The sequence below is a fragment of the Epargyreus clarus genome, unplaced genomic scaffold (genome assembly GCF_041222505.1).
Source record: "Epargyreus clarus isolate Ecla_fem2 unplaced genomic scaffold, WU_Ecla_fem_2.2 ptg000016l, whole genome shotgun sequence".
In the NCBI taxonomy this organism is placed as follows: domain Eukaryota; kingdom Metazoa; phylum Arthropoda; class Insecta; order Lepidoptera; family Hesperiidae; genus Epargyreus; species Epargyreus clarus.
The window spans coordinates 7360301-7384213 of record NW_027332224.1 but is presented as its reverse complement, the minus strand read 5'-3'; the positions used below and the strand labels follow the sequence as shown (position 1 = coordinate 7384213).

The 23913-nt window shown below is 37.5% G+C and overlaps 2 protein-coding genes across 4 annotated transcripts in view; one reads left to right on the top strand and one right to left on the bottom strand.

The window, feature by feature from the left end:
• Nucleotides 1-21688, top strand: part of atos (atos homolog atossa) — a 61704-nt gene extending 40016 nt beyond the window's left edge. For both annotated transcript variants that reach the window (XM_073081273.1, XM_073081272.1), the window contains 9 exons: nucleotides 8905-9036; nucleotides 10769-10873; nucleotides 11478-11614; nucleotides 12532-12669; nucleotides 13803-15413; nucleotides 16047-16174; nucleotides 18936-19099; nucleotides 20323-20561; nucleotides 21215-21688. In XM_073081273.1, coding sequence (XP_072937374.1) covers nucleotides 8905-9036; nucleotides 10769-10873; nucleotides 11478-11614; nucleotides 12532-12669; nucleotides 13803-15413; nucleotides 16047-16174; nucleotides 18936-19099; nucleotides 20323-20561; nucleotides 21215-21581 — 3021 coding nt within the window. In that variant the 3' untranslated portion in view covers nucleotides 21582-21688. The remainder of the gene's footprint in view (nucleotides 1-8904; nucleotides 9037-10768; nucleotides 10874-11477; nucleotides 11615-12531; nucleotides 12670-13802; nucleotides 15414-16046; nucleotides 16175-18935; nucleotides 19100-20322; nucleotides 20562-21214) is intronic.
• A 1686-nt stretch (nucleotides 21689-23374) lies between these two features.
• Nucleotides 23375-23913, bottom strand: part of LOC140748617 (uncharacterized) — a 40017-nt gene continuing 39478 nt past the window's right edge. For both annotated transcript variants that reach the window (XM_073081461.1, XM_073081460.1), the window contains exon 7: nucleotides 23375-23735. In XM_073081461.1, coding sequence (XP_072937562.1) covers nucleotides 23631-23735 — 105 coding nt within the window. In that variant the 3' untranslated portion in view covers nucleotides 23375-23630. The remainder of the gene's footprint in view (nucleotides 23736-23913) is intronic.

The following is a 23913-nucleotide window of genomic DNA, read 5'->3' as shown; positions in this document are numbered from 1 at the left end:
TGATGGTAAGTGGCTCCTGCCACCTTTGGACATTTGTAATCAACCCCAGATAGGATTGGATATTCCTACCTGAGGTCGCACTCAAATCCGCTGCTACTCTTCAGGACTAAGCTGGAATGCCTCTGATAAGTATGTCTCCCTTACCATACCATCTGTAATCAAGTTTAAATAATGAAGGAGTTCTGCTTTTACCCTTTAAGAAACTTCATTGGTCCATGTACATTAGAGTACCAGTTTTCCTTTCCTATTTTGCTCTATTGGTGCATTTTCAACAATATTTTCTAAGCATTAATAAGTTTTACGTGAGAAACTCCTTCTGTGCAATCTTGCATGCTTCTAAGCTATTGTCTATTAGTCAATCAATATTAGTTTTATTATAAGAAATATAGATGAATTTCTATACTGTTTGGACTAAAACTCTAGAACTACAGGTCTTCGGTTGATATCCTTTTCACGTCCTTCTATCTGTTCCTACCATCAAAGGTCAGGAGCATATTTACCACGATTACGACTAAACAGCTCACATTCCCATAATATTTATAATATAATAATTTACGTAACAAAGCCCTTATCACCAATATCCAATTTAGCGGATGTTATCAACAGCTTGGCTGATAAGATGTGATATGATAACAGTTATCAGCGGATACTGGGTCAGTTGTATTAAATGTAATTATCGTGTTGCTTTGTGTGTATCAATGTTGTTGATATGGAAAGGTACACAGATTGTTTACTGATATATTACGAGAATGATTTTAAATCTTATATATAAAATTCTCGTGTCACAATGTTAGTTACCGTACTCCTCCGAAACGGCTTTACCGCATATGCATATGCATATTCAGTAGGTCTGAGAACCGGCTACTATCTATTTTTCATACCCCTAAGTGATAAGGGTTGTTCACCCTTAACATTTTTTTATTTATATGGCAACAACGTTTGCCGGGTCAGCTAGTGTTCTTATAAGAATTTTAGTAGAACAAGTAAGGTTAGACCGAAGATATAACTATTTCTAGCGTGAAGCGGTTCGTTTTAGTTGAGTGGATGCCGAGTGTCTCACGTATAAGGCGATCTAAGTCCTCAGGAATGGCAACGCATTTTTGATCGGCTTCAGGTAGAACCTTTTCTATATGCAGTTGGTCAGGATGTCTATGGGCGATAGCTGGATAATATGCTTGTTGGCTATTACTATATTATAAAAAAAAATATGTCAAACTAGAAACACCTCTCTTTTTGGAGTAGTGTTTCTGGAGCCGAATCACAAAGAGCTATGTTTTCACTATGCTGTTTGATTTACTGTACAACTTGATAAGACGCTTTCTACACTTACTGCCCCACACTAGGGACCCCTGTATCGTGGGTCCTATGGACAAATATACAAACACCCAGACCCAGAAACAGAAACCTAAATTCATAATTTAGATGGTTGAGAGGCAGAGCATGCATGAGCTCTGCGCTAAGCTTTGGTGATTAATGACACAAAAATGTTGTTTTAACACAAAATAGATACGTACTGATGACTACATTTCCTGTTTGAAAGAGAATACCTTCTCTCCAACTTCCTACTAGATACAAACTTGCACTCCGTTTATCTTATCACGTGTGTGGCGACTACGTTCAGTTATTAATAGCTCCATACAGTTCATAATTGTTGTTATATTATTTACTGTTCATTGTCTTTGTTGGGATGAAACGCTTTTCTGCTTGCAGTTAGTAAATATCTATGAGTTTTCTAGTTTTCTATTCGTCTTTGAACTTATATGCAAGATAATTGTTTGAAAGAAATGAGGTTTTCAATTTAGTTTCTTGTAGATTGTTGAATTTAAATAAATTATTTGATCGTGGTATTTATTATTCTCGACGCCTTGTCAATGTTATTTGTCTCGCTGAGTGAGAAGGGTTTAGGCCATAATCGACAATGCTAGCCAAGTGGGCAATTGTGAGAACTCATTGAAGACATTTTTCAAAGTAACTTTTAAGTGTTTTCTTACGACGTTAAAGCAACTAACAGTTGATTTTCATTTTTAAAATTCAGAGCTGCCTTGAAACCTCGAGTCCTCATATTGTAAAACTGAATTTCGAGGCAACGATTACAATTCAAAAGGATTATTCCAAAAACTTTTCGTCATTTTCCAATTTATTAAAAAATTACACATGCTCTTCTGTGATAAGCCAATCTTGTCATAAATGAAGATGTCATAACATATTATGGAACATGACACATTAAATATTATGACGATTAATTATTTATAGGCATGTATTACTTTTAGTAAAGTCAGATTTAACTATTGTAAATTATGCATTATCACTTCCTTAAAACGGCGAAGGAAAACATTGTGAGGAAACCTACATGTCTGAGAGTTTGTGAAAAAATCTCAAAGCTTGTGCGGTGTCTACCAATTCGCACTTAGCCAGGGTGTTGGACTATGGCCCAAAGTTCAGTCACTTTGAAACGAGACTTGTGCCTTGCGGGGCAACAGTAATATGTCTAATCCTATGTCTACAGATGCATCTATTAATATCCTGTATGGAACTTTTATGAACAGGAAGTAATTTAGCAGGTTAAATTAAGTAGGGATCCAGAATACTTCCATGATGCTGATATTTATCACATAGTAAAGTTAAAGGCTTATTCCTAAGTGTCCCCGTAACTTTGTACAAAATAAATAATATTTTATTATTACATTAATAAACAAGTAATTAATTAAAAAATCAAAAAACCCGACTGCACTATAAAAGGTGAAGTAGAATTTCCAAAAACGGTGAAATAGGCGTTTTATGATTTTTATGCAGAAAGCCAAAAAATACAAAGTTTCATAGTAGGAATCTGCTTCAAAATCAAAAGACGTTCAAACAATATTATCCTATTTTATCCTCGTAGTGCTCATTTACGCTATATAAAGAACCTATGAGTAAAATTCCAGCACTAAAGTTCAGCGGTTTCCCTTTGCGTTGATCTTTATCACAGCAACACTACTCATTTAGTCAGACAGTCCTCTCGATGAGTTATATATATGTATATATTATATAATATATATATGTGTAATCTCTTTTAAGTTCCTTTATTTTGATATCCTACTCGATAGGTTTGGTTAACTTTTTTTAAAACGTGTTACTATTTCGCAAAAATAATTCACCATTTACGCTCCATAAAATATATAACTTCGGTAATTCAAATTTCCGGTCATTATTTTACCTCGTAATGGGTAGAATTTCATTATTTTTATCCAACAAGCCAAATACAAAATTTCATAGTGTTTGCTTCAGAATTGACGATTGTTTAAATGAACTTTTAACCCTTATTTTACCCTCTACGGGGTTAATTTTTCGGATGGGGATAAATAGGTGTGTCCTTGTTCCTATCCAGAAAGCCAAATAGTAAATTTTGTAGCAGTTGCTTTAAAATTAAAGGATTTAAAAAAAACTGTTTTCCCCTATTTTACCCTTTTAGGGGTAGAATTTCCAAAAGGCCTTTATTAGTACTTATTTACCCTATATAGCGAACCGTTGTGCAAAATTTCAGAACTCTAAATTGAGCGGTTTTGGCTGTACTTTGATTTTAAAAAAATGAAAAAGTCATTTAGTAAGTCAGTCAGTCAGTCACCTTGCTGTTTTATATATATACAAATATGTTTTTATAATTTCCGTTTAATTTTCTTTAATTTGATACCCTATTCGATAGGTTCGGTTAGCTTCTTTTTTTAAATGTGTTACTGTTTTGCGCCAAAAATCCGCCATTTTATTTATATTTATCTATCACCTATGTAAGGACACTCGGGTCATTGAGACGTATATAATGACACCTTAACTGTCGAAATTCATCCAGCCGTATGTTAGATCGGATCAAATAAAGAAAGACAAACATACAAGATACGCGCGAAAAACATAACCCTTCCTTGGCAGTCGGGTAAAAATAAAATAGTGGCGCAACTGTCGTTACTAAAACAATGCGGAAGATTTTTCAACGTACGACGTAACGTAATGAAAATCGAAGTATACTTCAATATTTCAAATTTAAATTTAATTATGTTCAATTCCATTCTACATGAATGACACTTCTTTTTTCAAATTTTAAAAGCGTAGTATTTGACCGGAAATAGCGTAGTGTATTTGAAAGTGTTGCCAGCATAAAATAATTACGACATATAATTGCTAAAAAAAATGGGTCAATGTCGATATTACGAATTGAGTGAATGAATTACCTCTTGTGTTGTAACATTGCGTTTGATTTTATCTAAATTATGAATTGGAATACTTTTACTTTCATTTTTGAGATACTCCGATGGAGACTCGTGTCCAGCAGAGGGACAATACTCGGGTTGAAGACGCCTAAAAACTGGCAGTTATTTTTCTTAGTTTCGGTCGTGTTTCGATACGGTAGTAGTTTAAGAAAAATATTGTAACCGACAATTTGTAAGTGCCGTCGTTGGCATATACAAAGAAATATATTTAATTTCACTTCATTTTATTACATTTCTCACAAACAATCACTTCGATTTTGTACAATAATTTGTAATAATTATCAAAAGCAGTATTTATTTATTGTAATAATTAACACAATCTCTATAGATGTTGATCTCAAGGTCGTGCAAAGGTCGCCTGCGCGGAAATCTGCCGAATGTCGATAAATTTACATTTTTTATAAATAAGTCGTATGTAAATAACAACGATTGTTACTTAATTTTTGTTATGAAAATAACTTATTTGGATAATAACAATATTTATAGAGGTATATTGAAAAAATATTGATTTGTTTTGGTTTACGTCAATATGTCAAAAATGTCAGCAATTCCACAGTAACAGTGGCTAGCGTACGTATAAAAATAAATTGCGTTTTCTACGTATAAAAATAAATTGTTGTCAAACATGCTTGACAAATTATCAGATAAGAATCAGATTTTAAATGCTTATTGATACAAACACGCCCAGAACTAAGCTGGAACGGCGGACGTTCTGAATTAGGTATCGCATGTTAGGTATCGTTCTGTATATCTTAGATAAACACGTGTAAACTATTTATACAATGAACTCAAATTAAAGCCGCCATTTCTATATTTATGTACCCAAACTACTAAATCTACCAATTTTAAATTTAAATCAACTTTTTTAGGTTTTATTCAATTATTTATAAGTGCGTGTATTAAGCTTTTTGAATAAAGTTATTTTATATTTATTCATGAAATAGATTAAAGTAACGCGATAAAATATAGAAATCTGTTATAAAACAGCGTCTGAAAATGCTATTTTAGTCAAAATAAAATATACATTAACAAAATTGATTTAAGATAAGACTTCACAGAAATTTCTAGAATTACTTAGATGAGATTTCTCAGAATCTGATATTCATATTTTGTTATTTATATAATAAGAGGAGTCTGATAGACCCTAGGATAAAATTTCAAATCAAATCAATTATTTTTTTTCGTGAGAGCCCTTGTTATTTCTTTAACATTTTTGCCAGTAGTTCTGCCACTGCGTGGTCAATTTTGTTTGTCTCTGGTCTGAGATAGGCCTGGTCCAAGTATGACTTGCTCTCCAACTCCACTCCATGAAACTGCTCTCCAAAAGATTAGCAAGAACGGGTCATGTACATTGCGATGATACATAAGGTTACAAAACTGGAACATCTACCTACCAATTCTGAATCACAGATTTTCTACATTCATCTGCCTGTTGTCACTGTATCTCCGGAATTATATGATTCATTAGAAAACGAGGAAGCTGATAAGAGAAATTATGCGGAAAATGCCTGGGAAATAACCTAATATCTGTTATCATGTGTACAAGTTGGGGAATATCCAGAACCATAATATATCTAAGCTGTTATACATATGAGGCAACTATACTACCTCTGTTATCAATAATCAATCCAAGTTTTACCCATCAAAGATCGAAATTTGACAATGCCTAGTATGAAGAAATTACTATTTGTTGATCTTCGGTAGGCAAAACATTGGATAGATTGATTTTTAATAACGGACGTCCTCTAAAGTGGCAACGCATCTATGTTCAACTTTAGCTAGAACGCCATCTATAAGTAACATGACTTACCACCAGGACTACATGCTCGTCAGCTACTCTAATAATATAAAAACCTTATTTTGAGTATGTTGTTGAATTGGCGAATTTGTCAAACCATGTCACGTGACCAATTGATAGCAGACCGCGACCTTGCCAAACAAGACTGCTGAGCGACCTACTTTCAATGATAGTAACAGTCATTTGGATCTTAGTTATGTTTTAAATTGCAATAAGGAAGTATTAAACAATTTGACAAGTTTAATGGTTATTGTCTTGATCTAGTTTACTAATTGACTAATCTAGGGAGAAGAGACTTGAGTTTTCATTAGAAATGTATTTTTGTATGTTATAAGTGATACGCCACAAAGCCTTCTAAAGATATCATTATTAATTGGCATTATGCAAGATCTATTTGACTAATAAATCATAAGGTAAATTGTCAATTAGAGGGTAATAAAGGTGTATCTTAATATAGTTTCTTCTGGGGTATTCCCGGAGTGACATGGGTCTCTTCAAAAAAGGTGTAAAAAGAGCTCTCCTCCAAAGCTGGCGATGCATTGGCGACTCCTCTGGTGTTGCAAATCTCCATAGGCGACGGTGACTGCTTTCCATCAGGTAGCCCGTCTGCTTCATCGTTTAGACATAATTATAAAAAAAAGTATTTTAAAAAAAATCTTTGGTTTAAAACTAACACATTTCCTTAATAGGTATTTTATGGTATATTTTTATTTGTATCAAAAACTAGTGCATGGTCTGTTAATTACGTAAGCATATGTGTTGAATTTTGTTCTACAATTAAGATGATTACCTAATTAGTTTCATCATGTCATTAAAATTGTTACGTAAAACATTTTAATTTTCATTCCATATAGAAAAAAGACTCCTTGTAAAAATAATTTCGTCAAATTTATAAAATAGTTTTGTATGACATACATGTTTAAATATTTCCAAATTATTGTGAAATAATTATCGCTATTAAACTCATAATTATTACTCACCTTTCAAATTTAATTGCTTAATCGAACGCATAAAGGAAAATATTACAAAATCATGTCCGATTTACCTTCACTTGGGTAAAACCACGCAGCATGGCAACACCGAACGCAGCAAGGCACGTTACGTTTTCGTTTACCGTACATCGATAACTCCTTTGTGTTTCAACGTGAACGCAAACGGCAGGGCGTGGTTGCATCGAGTCCTTGGCCCACTTCCCGCTGCACCCCCGCCCCAGTTAAGCGCTTGAAGCGCTAGCGAACGTTCAGTGAAAGGGGGCTACGAGGTTGCTGCAGCGCTGGACGAATGACGCGTTCTATTTTTAAAAGCGGGGCGTAGCAACAGCGCCGAACGAAATAGGGCAAGAGCGAGTTGTATACATAGTTTGTATCTATGGTTCTATGCTGCCCTAGTACTTTGATGTATAATAATTAGGTTGTTTTTATAAAAACAACGCATTCTGCTTTTGTTTCTTTTTTTGAAAATTATAGTAAAATTATTGCAAATAATTGCATAATGTCGTAATTTCAAAACATTGACATTGTAATTGAAATAATGATTACATGTCATTTTCTATGTCAGGGTCAGAGATTAATTTACTCTGACAGTTAATATGATAATAATTTAATTGATACCACAGCTTATCTTACGTAATATTGATTAACAATTTCTATTTGCATACCTTGGAACGCAACCTTTTTTTTATAATAATATAGGAATAGTAGCGAGCGTGCAGTCCACCTGATGGTAAGTGGCTACTGCCGCCCATGGACACCTGTAATCAACCGCAGATAGGATTAGATATTCCAACCTGAGGTCGGTCACAGATGCGCCGCTACCCCTGAGGACTAAGCTGGAACGCCTCGGAAAAGTCTGTCTCCCTTACCACACCTTTCAAACTAGAACACAGCAGCGCTTACCACCGCTGTTATGAGGCAGAAATAGGTGTGACGTTCCAGCTTAGTCCTCAGGAGAAGCGACGCATCTCAGGTAGGAATATCTTAACCTATCTGGGGTTGATTACAGATGTCCATGGGCGGCAGTAGCCACTTACCATCAGATGGACTGCATGCTCGTCTGCTACTCCTATATTATAAAAAAAACATCCATACACACATAAATGTCTGTGATTTTTTTTGTAAACAGGACATTTTTAAAAGAATCATTTTGAAAACTAAGCTAGGTAATCTAAAACAAGGACCGACAGTTTTGGGTCATGCGCCGTAACTCTAGTGCTGACGAGAGGTCCTCTAATTGTGGTGACCCCTTAACGAGTTCCTGCGTTTGTCTTAGACTAAAATGCGCCTCACGCTGTTATAAGGCAGAAATAATTCAAGCCACAAGGTATTAATTGTTTTATAATATAGAAGAAAGCAAACGCATGCAATCTATCTGATGGTAAGACGGTACTGTCGCCCGTGGATGTCTGTAATCGACCCCATAAATTTAGATTTTTTCTGAGTTCGACCACATATGCATTGCTAACTCTGAGGACTAAGCTGGAAATCTTCGGATGAATAAGTCTTCCTACCACACCCGTTAAAGAAGAACACAGCAGCACTTAACACTGCTGTTATTATATAGAAAATGGTGGTAATGTGGTCGGAGCCGAATGTCGAGCGAATTCAAACTAAAGGACTTTAACTTTGGGAAGAAATCATGTGTTTCCTACTGACTTTGGAAATCTGACTAGATATTTGTATAATTTTGAGCTAAATATTTTTTGACAAAACTTTATGACTTAGGTAACTTTACTGTTGACGGTTATCTTGGTAATAATATACCTAGATTTTTTTAATGAAAAACAAAGAAGCAAATGAATTCTTGTGTGCCCGGCATCCCCGGCATTCCTTATGACTGTCCAGCTAATAGCCAATCCTCCTCTTCCAGATGCACAGTAGTGAGAGCACGCCAGCGCCAGCCACGGGCCCAGCGCTGCTCCTGCAGCTCGGGAGGCTGATAGTGCGCGCCCGCAGCGCGAGCCCGGCGCGCAAGCTCCGCCGCCCCTCCACCAGCCACCAGGTAACCAGCCACTGCGCAACCAGCCACTAGGCAGCCAGCCACTAGGCAACCAGCCACTAGGTAAACACGAGTCGCCAAGCAACCAGCCACTAAATAACCACCAGCCACTAGGCAACCACGAGCCTTCAGGCAACCAACCACTAGAAATCCATCAGCCAACGGATAACTATCCGCTAGCAGGTATAGTACGCGCCAAACCGTTAGTCCGCTCTGAAGTTGTTGCGAGCAGGTGTAGTAATACAATTTGCTACGGCGACGCGATTCATTTCTATATACAGAGCGGACTGGCAGTTTTACGTGGACCATAACAGCTACCAGACAATTACTAAGCAACAATTTTTTTTTTTTTTTGTATGTATAAAGTACCGAATGAGTAATAAGGTACTTTATATTAATTACAATCTAGCCTACTATAAGACTAATGAGTAATTCTACGCTAACTTAAACTGCTAAATAATCATATAATGAAGGCGGCGTCCTCTGACACTGCACTTCTTTGTCTTATCACATAAAGGAGTAGACACATTGTTCTTGTGTTCTATAATGTTCACTTATCACTATTTCACTAACACTACACTGTGTCATGTCACTAACTCAAATGGTTTAATCCTTTTGAGTCTTCTCACTAGGCAACTATCAGTCAACAAATAACCAACGGCCATCAGGTAACCTTCCACCAGCCACTAGGCAACCACGAGCCGTAAGGCAACCTGGTAATTCATTTGTGATTGGTTTCAGCTAGAACCTTTGTTCTATATGGCATTCGGTGCTGATGTCCAAGGGCGAGAGTGACTTACCATCAGGAGGTCTGCACTCCTTTACTACTTCAGTCTATTAAAAAATCTCGTGTGCATTCATTGGTTTCAAGTGGATCTTAATGTATAGTTCAAAAGTTAGACCTTCCGTCTCACTGGGTTAAGTGGCCCTTTATTAAGGGCTCTATCAATTGGACAGAGGGCTTGTAACCTTGCATCGAGTATATTAGCTTTGTGATGTTTTTTGAGATTTCCGATTCAAACTTGACTAATTAATTCTTAGAAATTTAGATTGTTGGTTGCCGTTGCCTTTATCAATAATCAATCGGGCCAATATGTTGCCAGCAAAGAATTAAATTTGACAATGTCTGCTAACTAGTAGGTAAATAACGGATGTGTTTGTGTATTTATTCAACCCCCAGTAATCAACCCCATGTAAGTTTGAATTTTTTTGAGTTTGACCATTGATAAGTTGCTACTCTTAACGACTAAATTGGGCCGCTTCAGATAAGTATAATACACCCTTTGAACCAGAACACAGAATTGCTATATTGCTGTCAGGCAGAAATAGATTTTGCTGGAAATAGGATGGTCCGCCGAAGTTGAACCATGAAAAGATCAACTTTTGTTACCGTTAAGTTAAATGCAGTTCTTCTGGTCTTTATATAGTTGAAGGTGGTAGAACACTCTGTGGTAGACTCTGACACACCTATATCTGCCTAATAACAGTAGTGTCAAGCGCTGCTGTGTTCTGGTTTGTGGTAAGGGAGACATACTTTTCTGATCTGTTCCAGCTTAGTTCTCAGGGGTAGTGGCGTTTCTATTGTCGATCTACCGATGACCGACTACAGTCATGTCTAGGGGCAACTCTATTATAAAAAAAGTTGAAATAAATACAGCTCAACTGGCCTTTCTACCATTGAATCTAATGCAGTTCTTCTTTCTGCCGTATTTAATGCAGTTCTTCTGGTTCCCAGGTCCAAGTTCAGCCGAGAGCGGAGAGCGAGAGGCCCGGCGTGGAAGGCCAGCTCAGTGACCACGTCCATGCGTTGTGGCACGAACAGATTCCAGTTTGTATTGAGGTAGGTTTTTTTTTGTATTTGAGCCTAACGATAAAGCAGAAGTGTTACCTGCTTTGAGAGCTCTTTATGCACTTTTTTGAAGAGCCCCATGTCATAGCGCTCCGGGAATACCTCAGGAGGAAGTTCATTCCACATCTTGCACTTTCGTTTCGCAATTTCGCAATCCAAACCGTAGAGGACCGCCACGAGTACAGTTGGTGTGGATGGAACTTCATCCTTCTGTGAGTAGTGCGATAGAGGATCGTGTATTAGCTTAACCCTATTGAACACTTTGTAGGTAGATCTATATCTGGTTCGACTCTCTGCCTAATAACAGCAGTATACCGCTGCTGTGTTCTGGTTTGAAAGGTGTGGTAAAGGACACATACTTTAGGCATTCCAGCTTAGGGTTTGATTACGGATGTCAATGTAGTTTTTAGTTTTTAAACTATAATTAATTTTAGTTTATATTTTTACTAGCTTTTACCCGTGGTAACTTATGTTCTTTTATGAACCCCTGACAACGTGCGTACAAAACTTCATGACTGATGAAGATGATGAAGGGTTCTGCCACCTTATCTAATATAACCAATAATTGTCTAAACCTTTTCTATCCCGGTTCCAGGTCCTGTTAGCCCCGGAATGCCAGGAGTGCTTCGCAGCGCTGAGCCGCGTGGAAGCGGAGGGTTCTTACGACAAGCTCCACTCCCAGCAGCGAGCGCTCCTGCTCGAGCGGTGGACCATGCGAGCATTGGTCAACAAGTGAGTCACTAGGCCTCTATAACCCTGCAGTGGTAGCCCTGAAAGCAGTGATAGCCTAGTGGTTAAGAAATTCGAACTCTCGATCAAGGGGTCCGAGGTTCAAATCCCAGGCACGTACCCCTGTTTTTTTCAAAATTATGTGCGTATTAGAAATTAATTATCACTTGCTTAAACGGTGGAGGCGCAGGGGCTCATAGAAGCTCCACTCGCAGCATCGAGCACTCCTGCTCGAGCGGTGGACCATGTGATCATTGGTCAACAAGTGAGTTACAAGGCATCTTTAGCCCGGTTTAGTCCGCGCCAAACTCTAGTCGGCTCTGAAGTGTAGTTGCGCGCAAGTGTAGTTAGAGAGTCAATGCGGTCGAACACAACTACAAGCATACACTCCGTAGCAACGGTAACGGCACACTAACGCAGCCGAAGAGATGCCGCGTGGGTCAATTTCATTTTAAATTTATTACAAAACATTAGTCAAAAGAATTTAATAAATGGCGGTAGTAAAAAGTAAGTCCTACTTTTAAAATCGATGTAGTTACTAACCATATGTTTTAATATTATTTTTTTGTCAAATTTTAAAATTAACGAAAATCAGAGAGCCTAGTTAGGCTATTTATAATCACTTTTAACCAAACACCTACTGATGATACCGCACTTGATACCAAATTATGTTACTAGTAGGATTATTGTGTATAATAAATTTATCTTGCAATCATTTTTTTTTAAATCATACATCTTTAAATTTATCATCATGGACGACTTCCCCTGCCAGGCGCTTTAACTTATCTACTTACCAGGCGGCAAGTACCTTATATGCAACTTCAATATAATAAAAAAAACATTTCCGGACGCCTATAACATAATAGAGTTGAAGTTTCAAAAAAGTCTGTATCCCTATGACGTAATAAACTTGATTCCAGGTCCCATGACGCCCCGGCCTTCATAACCCCGCAGTGGTTGCTCAACGCGGTGCGCTCGCAGCTCCACTTCTCGCAGCTGTCCGCCTGGTTGGCTCGCCTCAAGGAAAGCAAGGTTGAGGAGAGTCCCACTGAGCGCAGGTATGTCTAGCAAGGTTATGTACACCTAGTAGCTGATACATGTATTTTTTTTATAATATAAGAGTAGCAGACGAGCATGCAGTCCACCTGATGGTAAGTGGCTACTCCCGCCCATGGACATCTGTAATCAACCCCAGATAGGATTAGATATTCCTACCTGAGGTGGGTCACAGATGCGCCGCTACCCCTGAGGACTAAGCTGGAGCGCCTCGGAGAAGTCTGTCTCCCTTACCACACCCTTCAAACCGGAACACAACAGCGCCTAACACTGCTGTTATTAGGTAGAAATAGGTGTGGCGGTGGTGCCGCCGGAGTCGAACCACAAAGGGTTCTACCACCTTAAAACCTTAATTAAACCTTATTGGTGGGAAGACTAAAAATTACCGTTGAAAATAAATGTCCACAACCTGTTATTGCTTATAGTCGGTAACTATCTGTAAATATGGCTTGAAGATGGTAGAACCCTCTGTGGTTCGACTCTAGCGGTACTACCACACCTGTTTGTGCCTAATAACAGCAGTGTTAAGCGTGTTCTGGTTTGAAGGGTGTGGTAAGGGAGAAATACTTTTCCAAGGCATTCTAGCTAGTTCTTAGAGGTAGCGGCGCGTCTGTGACCGTCTTCAGTTAGGAATCTAATCTTACTTGGGACTTAACATCAGGTGGACTGCATGCTCGTCTGCCATTCCTATATTTAAAAAAAATAACAATAATACCTAGGAAACGTCCATATGTGGTTGCTTGGCAACGCAATCGTTGTTTTTTAATTAAGGAACATTATTTTGGATTGCAATTATTTACCTGGATTTATTTGGTGCAATCTAATTTGTTTATTTTTATTATACAAAAAAACAAACTGTTTCCTTTCGCTAATTCGTGGCCAAATCTTAATTATATGAGGCTGTATTGTACTAAGTACAAAAAATATTTTATTATTAACCTATTTGTACCACAAAATTGAAATTTGTTGTAACAATATGAAGGGTTTAGGTTATTTACTACGTTCGTAGACTTCTAACACCTTTCAAACTATCATGTAGAACTTTTAGTGTTGTTTACGTGTAAAATTCTTACAATTCTTATTCCTAAATAGCTAAATTTACAATTAATTAACCAAGTAAAATTCTCTATTCCAGGCGCAAGCTAAGCCGCGAAACGTGCAACTACAAGAAACTAGAAGCGAACACCGACGAGGACACAGATGACCGCAAGCTTAACATTGTCTACTCCATAAAGATACCAGGCGAGAGCTACAAGATGGCAGAGTTCGCCTTGCCGCCCACTGACCACAACTTCCCTATCACCGACATAGGGAACAACGTGTACTTAAAAGTGGTTCTACAGAGCCTCCCGCGCATATCCGATATACCAACCGTCACATGTACCTGCCAAAAGAGACGCACCAGCAAGGAAACGCCACAGAACGTCCACGAGGAACTCGTCGGCAAACTGAATGATCTCACGCTGGGGCCGCGCTCTTCGAAATACTCCCCTGATGTCATCGGCCACTCCAGCCGTCGGCTCTCGATCATAAATCCACCGGAATACACAGAGAAACGAGATATAGTTGATGACAGAATGCTAACACCGTGCAGCGAGAGCGGCAAACATAAATGCAACTGCGACGAGGAATCCGACGGCAAAGATAATCATAGATCTTCCACTAGCTTAAGTCAGGAACCAAAGAAGCTAGACCAAGCGAGATTGAAGGAAATAGCGAAGTACAAGAGACGGTTGCAGAAAGAGAACAAGCTGAAAAGACTCTGCGATAGTACATCTTCGGAAGGCGAGGGTTTGAAGAGCAAGGAGACTCATACGTCCATTCCCATCCTACAGGCGGCTAGATTCGACAGATTCCGTGCAATCGGATGCTACAGGAACCAAACGTATTTGACGCTGCCTGCCAGTAGGATAGAGAGCAGATCGCCTTTCGTGGAGACAGTCAGCATACCACCGTCCGAGTTCAGGAAGACGAATACCGTGTCCACACAGACTGAGGACATTGCGTGCCAATGCGGCATGGTGCTCGAAATGCAATGTCACACTTGTTCAGACAGAGGAATGGTGCGATCCGAGGCCAATTATAACTTGGCCTCGATGAACGAGAACGGAGCTAGGCGGAAATGTGAGGAGGACGACAAAACGCTGAAGAAGCATAAATGTGATAATATTAGCAGTAATTCAACGTGTGATATAAGTTTAAATAATTTTAGTGATAGTGTTAAAGATGAGGCCTCGATTATAAAGAGGCCGAAGCTGCGGCGGTTTTTTCCAATAGTTGACAGAATCGAGAAGATTGTTGCGGATAGATTCGCACAGAAGGATTCTGGTAACGATATAAAGGAACTGAACCTTCGTGATGACGATACGGTCTTTTCGCTGCCGAAGCCTGACGCGAAACGGCAGAAGACCTTCTCGATTAGCGAAGACTACGTCATGTATGAAAAATGTGATTACGGTACGATTGATAAGTGCGATTTGGAATCTCCGAAAGACCAAGAAGAAAGGAAAGACCGGAAAGACCTCAACGGTTTCGTGTTCCCTGATCCTAAAAAGGGTTGCCCTGATGCCCAAGTGCCGTCGCCGACGGAGATGGATAGGTTCAGGTGGCGGTTCGATTCTGCTGCGTCTATGGTGTTTCATACGAAGACTGGTCTGCCCCTGACGTCCAGTCCGGCTCCGCTGCGGCGCGGCAATAATTGTTTTGATTTTGATGACTCGATTAATGGAATTTCTGGTATTAAGAGGTGAGTTGAGTTAGTAATTCTTTAGTTAATCTTACACACACACACACACATGTAAAATGTAACTAATTCCAAATTTATTTAAAATATGGCTATTGCTCAAATAATGAAAGTTTTTTAGCTTATTAAGAAAAAAGATGTTATGGAATAATAAGGAAGTAAAGTTTGGAGTAGTTTTGTTTTTTTTTAGTAAATTTTTGGTTAGTTAAGTTCAGAGAAAAATATTAACTTGAAAGTCATCGAGTCACTTTAGGGTATTTTTTGCAAAATATTTAGAATATTCCATTGAAAAAAATATTTTTAAGTTTAATTAAAAATTGATTAAAAACGTTGATATAAAATTTATATTTATTATTTCTTCACCCTTTCATTGTATATATTTTTTTTAATTTCTATTTTTTGCTATGTGCCTAAATCTCCTTCAATCCTCATATTTAAAACTTTATTATTATTTTTTGACATTCTAATATCTTTTGTAATTTAATTATAAAGACTTTTACTAAAACATTTTCTTAATTTATTCGATACAAAACACATTTATATTTATTTTTCAAAAATATTTTGAAACAATGTATAGATCGGCGTCTTTCGGTAGCCGACTTGTAGCCGGTGTAAAATGATATATTTCTTCCTCAGTGCGTTGTTCCACCCGATCTCCCCGCCGTCGCCGGCCGCTGCGGCGCCGAGCGAGCCGCGCGCGCCGCCGCCAAGACGTCGTGATCGCACACGGAAACTGCGGATCGGACCCAGCACTGGCCTACTGGGTGAGTCCAAATCAAATGAAATCATTTTTTTTATTTTAAACTAGTTATTGCCCGCGGCTTCGCCCGCGTTTCGAAGAAAATAATATGACATACTAACATACATAAAACTGAAAATTCGTACGGAATGAAAGTGGCACCATCTGGCGAAAATTGATCGTACCAACTCTGAAACCTTCGTGGGCTCATGGACAACGACTTTGCTAAAGACCATCACTTGATCGAATGCATAGTTTACGATTCATTTAATTAAAATCGGTTCAGTGGTTTAGGCATGAAGAAGAGACAACCAGACAGACAGACAGACAGAGTTACTTTCGGATTTTTAATATTAGTAAGGATAGATTCTTTACAGAACATTTTTTTAATGTCAATACAACTACCACCACTTTACAAAGTGTTTCGTTATGGAGAAGAAGCGGCGAAAGAAACTCTATAACACACATCTTCTAAAAAAATGCTTTTTACAATGTTAAACTTAGCCTAATGGTACATATGGAGCTGGAACTACTTCAGATTCCGTTTTGTCAGTCAAACAATCACTTAGTTTATAGTACACTTTTTTACATAGCGTTTGTTTAACGACATGTTTGAACTTTTTTTCTGTGAGATTCAAAATGAGGTCGGGTATTTTATTGTAGTAGCGAATACAGTTACCCATGAAAGATCTGCCACCTTACATAATCTATGTTTAGGAATTGCTAATTTTTTTCTATTTCTAGTATTAAAGTTATGGTGGTTACATTTTTTTTTCAAACATATCAGTGTGTTTTCTTACATACATAATATTTTCATAGATGTATTGACTATGTACCTTAAATATATTAACAGTGGGAAACAGTTTTCTCAGGGACTCATCACGCCGCAGACTATATATTGACCTTATTGTTCTTTTTTAACACGCTTTTATTAGCTTGGGTTGTACGTTTGTATGTATGTACGTAACAGTAACGGAATCTTTGAGCCCGATTTCTATCCACTTTGAACGTTCAGTTTAATTCAAAATTTTGAAGAATTATCAAAAACCGATGACAATACACGATTTTAATAATTTTGTACCATTGTCCTTATCAATATCCTCAGGATTAACGATTTTCGAGGCGAGAGAAAGCGCCTTATGGAGCGTTCAGGCAAAGTTACTAGATTGATTTTTAGCTTTAAAAAAATAGTAATGTTATTTCCCTAGAACTCAAATGTACTGAAACATATCTATAATGCCATCTTGTAGAATGATTTTTAGGATTCCGTACTCAAAGGATAAAACGAAACCCTCCGCTGTCTGTTCGAGAGTCACAGGACTTTATCTCTTAAACCGTAATAGATAGACCCTTGATTTTTTTACAGACGATGCATAATGATGGTTGCTATAACAACAAATACTAAAAATTAATAAAATAAATATAGTTCAAAAAACTAAAAAACACGCTTTTATGATAAAATCAACTATAAAGTAGAAAATAATTTTCAATCTAGGAATCAATTAAGGAACAGTGAATTGTATAATTGTGAAAAAAGTGTGGGGTGCTTTTCGAAAATTGATAAGTGGAGCACTCCACGCTTTTTTTACAATTATACAATTTAGTGTTCCTTAATTGATTCCTAGATTGAAAATTATTTTCTACTTTATAGTTGATTTTATCATAAAAGCGTGTTTTTTTAGTTTTTTGAACTATATTTATTGAATAGTAAAGATAGAGTCTATGTCAGCAGCACTACCCCACAGTAGAATGCCATAAGACATAATGCTGTGAAAGTAACTGAAATAGACAAGTCTGGCAGTGGGGACGTCTGTTAACTGTCTAATTCTTCTGACTAAAAAAGCTGCAGTACTAAGTCTGCTGGACAAAGCAGAGATGTGGGGACCCCACTGGAGTTTAGAATCAATGGAATAATGGTTAAAGAAAAGTTTCATTGACAGATTGCAAAGTCTCGCATTTAGAGCGACATTCATCCCCGTACTCCTTACATTTGATAGCATAAATTTAATAAATTTGGTTTTATTAGAATTCAGGTGTAGGTTATTTGCATCAAACTAGTTCTGAATCAAGCAAAGAGTTTCATTAATGTCGTTCGTATCCTGTGATTGTCGTTTTACTGTAAACACCAAGGAAGTGTCATCAGCAAACAAAACAATCTCAGATAAATCTTTTACTACATATGGCAAATCATTGATATAAACAGAAAATAGAAACGGACTAAGGATGGAGCCCTGAGGTACACCTATTTTAATATTAGAGCCTGCTGATAATGCTCCATTTAGTTGCACTCGTTGGACTCTGTTGTTTAAATAAGAGATTTGTCCACTCATGATATAACCTTTACGCTTTACTGGGCTAGGATTGACAAGGCCACTCATACTTCTCTCATAACACTAGTAAATGGTACGCTTTGTGGAGATTGGGTCCAGCACAGGTTAAGCTCACTCATGATATACCATCACGTTTTATTGAGCTACACTTGGTAAATGATCACATTTTACAGTCCCAATAGGTAAGACAACTTCTTGGCTATCCACTTGATCGTGGTCACTGCCACTCATGGACATCTGTGACCAATTCTGTACTAAAGGAATGAGGTTCTACTTGAAACCAATCACAGATGTTTTGCCGCTCCTTAGGACTAAGATGATCGTATCATATGTACGGTATATATATACTCGTAAGTCAGCCGGAAACCAGTCGATACACAAAAACTGCTTCTTACAACAATTGGTGTGATATTAGATAATATCCATCCATTAAAACAATATTTTCTCCCATTACAGGTAGCTTCGAAGAGTCAGCCCTTAAAGGTCGTTTGGAACCAGTGGCTACCGTCGCTGGCTTCACGGCGGAGTTGGGCGCCTCTGGTGCGTTCTGTCCGCCCCACGAACGTCTGCCTGTTACCGTGTTCTTCTATGCCCCTGGTGGTACCAACGCACCTTATATGGTGAGTAGTTTATTTACTTAGATGTATATTATACAGGGTGAATCTCCATAAAGTGCACATATTGAAACAGGTAAAATTAAACCGCATTTTGTCGACAAAAAAAATATAAAAAAAATTAAATTTTTTTTTTTGGGTTTTACGACCTTTTGAATTTTTTTTTTGGGAATTGCAGTAAATAAATCGCTATAACTTTTAAACTAAGAGGGTTATCAGGTTCAAACAAAGCCTAGATTATTTTGAGGAAATTCACGATTACTGAAATTTAACCTAAAAAAATTGCTTTCTTCACACTAATCTGACTATTTTTTTCTGGGAAGATAAACTTTTTTGTTTTTTTTTTCATGGATCAGTACGGCCTATAATTGGCATTCATTGTAATTTTTGTTTGAACATGATTACTCTTTTAGTTCAAAAGTTATAGCGATTAATTTACTTTAGGTGCATAATTCCAAAAAAAAAACTTCAAAAGGTCGTAAAACCCAAAAAAAAATTTTTTATATCACGGCGTGCGTAAATGGACGTTTTACGCACGCTTCGCGTGCGCAAAACACCCATTTCCGACCCCGTAATATAAAATTTTATACAACACGCGGACGAAAAATGTTTTTCTGACTCGTGTGATTGCAGTCCTCGCCTGCGGCTCGGCCTGCAAACTCACACTTGTCAGAAAAAAATTTTTCGTCCTCGTATTGTAATGTACTATTTCTTAATTTTTTTTTGTCGACAAAATGCGGTTTAATTTTGCCTGTTTCAATATGTGCACTTTATGGAGATTCACCCTTTATATATGTATAGGTATATATGACAACCCGCGCGGCGGAACAGTCAGATTGCCCGTCTGACGCGCATAGGGTCCTGGGTTCGATCTCTGGCCAGACAGATTTCTAAATGATGAATTTAGGTATCTGTTTCTGGGTCTGGGTGTTTCTGTATTTGTCTCAGTGTGCTAATAGCGCTTCCGATACAGGGAATCCTAGTGTGGGGCTATGAGTGTGGAAAGCATAATAAATCGTAAAAAATTGTTATGATGGCTCATCATAAGCTCCTAAGAATTTAAACCCCTAACCTCCTTTGGTGAGGGCTATCATTAGTTTTTTTCTTGATGACATGGGGGTCAGGGGTCTGAATGGAAATTACATTGCTAAAATAAGTTACTACCTAATTCCAATTCTTCACTCTCTTTGAAAATTCACAGTTAATCTAATATTTATTTTTGTCACCAGGGCCACATAAATCTCGGTCCAGGCGGCTACCGTGTCGCCCGCTCCGGCACCATCCAAGTCTCTCTCTTCAACCCTCATGGCACCCTGGTGAAGATGTTCGTGGTGCTGTACGACCTGACCAGCATGCCGGCGATGGCGCGCACCTTCCTCCGCCAGAGGACGCTGTACATGCCGGCCGGGGCCGACCCGCCCAAGCCCAGCCAGCTGCACAAGTGGCTGCGGTATCTCATACATCTCAGGTCAGTTCTTAGGGCTTTATGTCCATTAAAGGGTATTTAGATCCACAGGAGGGTTTTAGGGCCAAAAAAAGTATTTTAGGTCCACAAAAGGATTTTTAGCTCCACAAAAGGGTTTTTAGGTTTATTTGAGGGTTTTACGTACACAAAAGGGTTTTTAGGTCCATTGTTGGGTTTTAGGGCCACAAAAGGATTTTTAGGTCCACAAACTGGTTTTTAGGTTCACAAAAGTGTTTTTAGGTCCATTTGAGGGTTTTAGGTACACCATAGGGTTTTTAGGTCCACATAAGGGTTAGTTATACACATATCAGTTGAGTTCTTAGGTCTACTATTAGGTTTCAAAGGGATCTTAGGTAGGTTTTACAGGTTTTTAGGCCTTATATGGATTTTAAGGTGCACGAAAGGGTTAGTAGTGTGGACGTTAGGTGAAAATTTAAGAACCCTAGGGCGTGAGGTTACAAATATGTACTTTATGAGTCATTTAGCGTCCGGTGATTACAAATATATACTATATGAGTAATTTATAGGTAAAAATCAAAAATAGCCTAGCAAACGTCTGAATTATTGCCTTCTGGTTTGGATGTATAAAACTTGTATTTGTGTATATAAATGTAGCTTTGACAGTTGAATAATATGTATTTTTTCTTTCATTTCAGATTCATGACATCCAAATCGGGAAAATTGTATTTGCACACAGACATTCGTATAATAGTATCTAGGAAGGCCGATCTCGACACGGCCACGGCACATTCCGCCTTATTCCGCCCGCCGGCCAATCAGAGCGAGGTCGCGTCCACATCGACCAATCAGAAGCGAGAGAATTCCGAGAAAACTGAATCGACCAATCAGAGCGTTGCAAACTCCAATCGGACGCCGAATCGCGTCTTCGGCGGCTGTAGCGACTTCGACTCAGAAATGAAGAATGAGATGAAAGAATTCGGGTATGAGAATCAAAATGGGGTTTCCTACGAGTTGAGGAGTTTCACGTACGCGCCGGAGAATCCAAAATATTCACCCCGATAGTATTGGGGTTGTAGGGTGGTTGTCTCTCAGTGCTTGCACTTGTACGCATTGATTTCGTGTTAGAATATGTATGTACTAATAAAAGAATATATTTTTGGTTTTATAAACGATTGTTTTATTTTATTGTCATAAATAAAATTCAAAATTAATATGTAGATTCTAGTAAATTATAATTCTAGTTCTATTCTAGTAAGTATCTTGTATTCTATTCTAGTAAAGTTTAATCTTATGACCTGACATGATAAAAAATTAAGTATCAATTGAAGTAAATTTTGGTTACACTGTCTGTACATATGTAATCAATGCTAAGTAGGATTTTTGGCTTTATATATCTAGGTATGGAATAAATGTATTGCTACTACTGAGAACTAAGTTAAAAGGTTTCATCTAAGTTGTTCTACCTACTACACCCTTCAAATCAGAATATAGCGTGTTCCTTGAGATAAATGTGAAATATAAGTCCATTATTAATATTTAATCTATCCATTTTCTACGGTACGATCGAATTTGTCAATATGAAGAAATTGTCTAGTGTGGATCTTTGGTAGGAAAAGAGTATAGTCCGCGTAAAACTGCTAGTCCGCTCTGAATATAGAAATGAATCGCGTCGCCATAGCAAATTGTATGACTACACCTGCTCGCAACAACTTCAGAGCGGACTAGCAGTTTGGCGATAACTATGCAATATATTGATAATTAATAAATAATAACGGACGATGATCAAATATCTCTAAAAGTATTCGCGTAAGATTACAGAATATTTATTCATCCTAATCACTGATCCCGTCAATTAATGTGTTCCGTTACTTACCGCCAAAATGACATTTTCCAAAATGGCGGACTTGTCAAAATGTTAGATTGTTCTTGATCAATAAAATCACAATAACTTTCAAAAATAATTTATTCAATAAATAAAACGAACACAGACAATAAATAAACTCGAGCTATGGCTTCAACTTAATTCTAGTTTTAATTTAACATTTACACGGACTGTTAAAATAAATTAATAAATAAACTTAAAATTAATAATAAATATATTGATTAGTCAACAGAGGCTATTGGTATAAGTCAAAAGAAGATTTTTTTCTATTAAATTTTTTAAATGGTTATTATTGAAGTAAAACTTATTTTGGGGTGATCGGAAAATCATAAAAATGATTTCTTCAAAATGACAACCAAAAATCGACACCATAAATCTGTATGATTAACGTCAAATGTACCAGGGTGTACCGCGCCAAACTTCTAGTCCGCTCTGAAGTTGCGCACAGGTTTAGTTAGCATATACTCCGTAACGTAAGGGCACACTAACGCAGCTATGTACCCGCGTGCGAGAGCGGTTCTTGATAATTGTTCAAAGTTTTGAAGTAAACTGACCATGCAAAGTCTATTTCAAAGATTCCATTACATACATACATACATACATGTCTAGAACAATACACATACAAAGCAAGCTAATAAAAACGTAGTAAAATCAGTCACATACCATTTCTTTTCACTTATTAAGTTAAAAATAATAGCCACGTTAACTTAAAAGTTAAAATAAATTAATAATGTAAAGTAAAGCTTAATTATGAGTTATATTGACACTAATGATGATGTTTATATGAATCATTACTAATAATTTATTAAGGTTGTTTAAGTTTATAAGTTGACTTTTTAAAATATTCGATACTGACCTTTTTAAACAGTTATATGATTTAAATAGTTTCATTTGTACTTTATATTTTTTTATAATATAGGGGTAGCAGACGAGCATGCAGTCCACCTGATGGTAAGTGGCTACTGCCGGACATCTGTAATCAACCCCTGATAGGATAAGATATTCCTACTTGAGGTCGACAACAGATGCGCCGCTACCCCGGAGGACTTAGCTGGAACGCCTCGGAAAAGTATGTCTCCCTTACCACCTTTTAAACCAGAACACAGCAGTGCTTAACACTGCTGTTATGAGGCCTAATAGGTGTGATGAAAACACTTCAAATAATTTAAATATAATATTAGACTATACATGCTGTATTTGACTTATATCAGAAAGAGAAGGCATAGGTCCTATGAAAGGGTGAGTAAGGGCCGGACCGGGGAGTAGGGCTGGGTCCGTTCCTGTGCCCTGTAAGGTCCATTGCTTAGTTCTACGTGTTCATCTGCTTCTGCGTCCTGGAAATCATAAATAATTTATTATAATAACATTGACGAGGCGAAAATTTTGGATGACTTACAAATATTGCGCGCCACAGAGAAGTGTGAGATTTGGCATAGGTAAATTTTATATTCGTAAGTAGCGCAGAAAGTCAAAATTAATATTAAGTATGTGTCACAAATCATTAAATTAAAT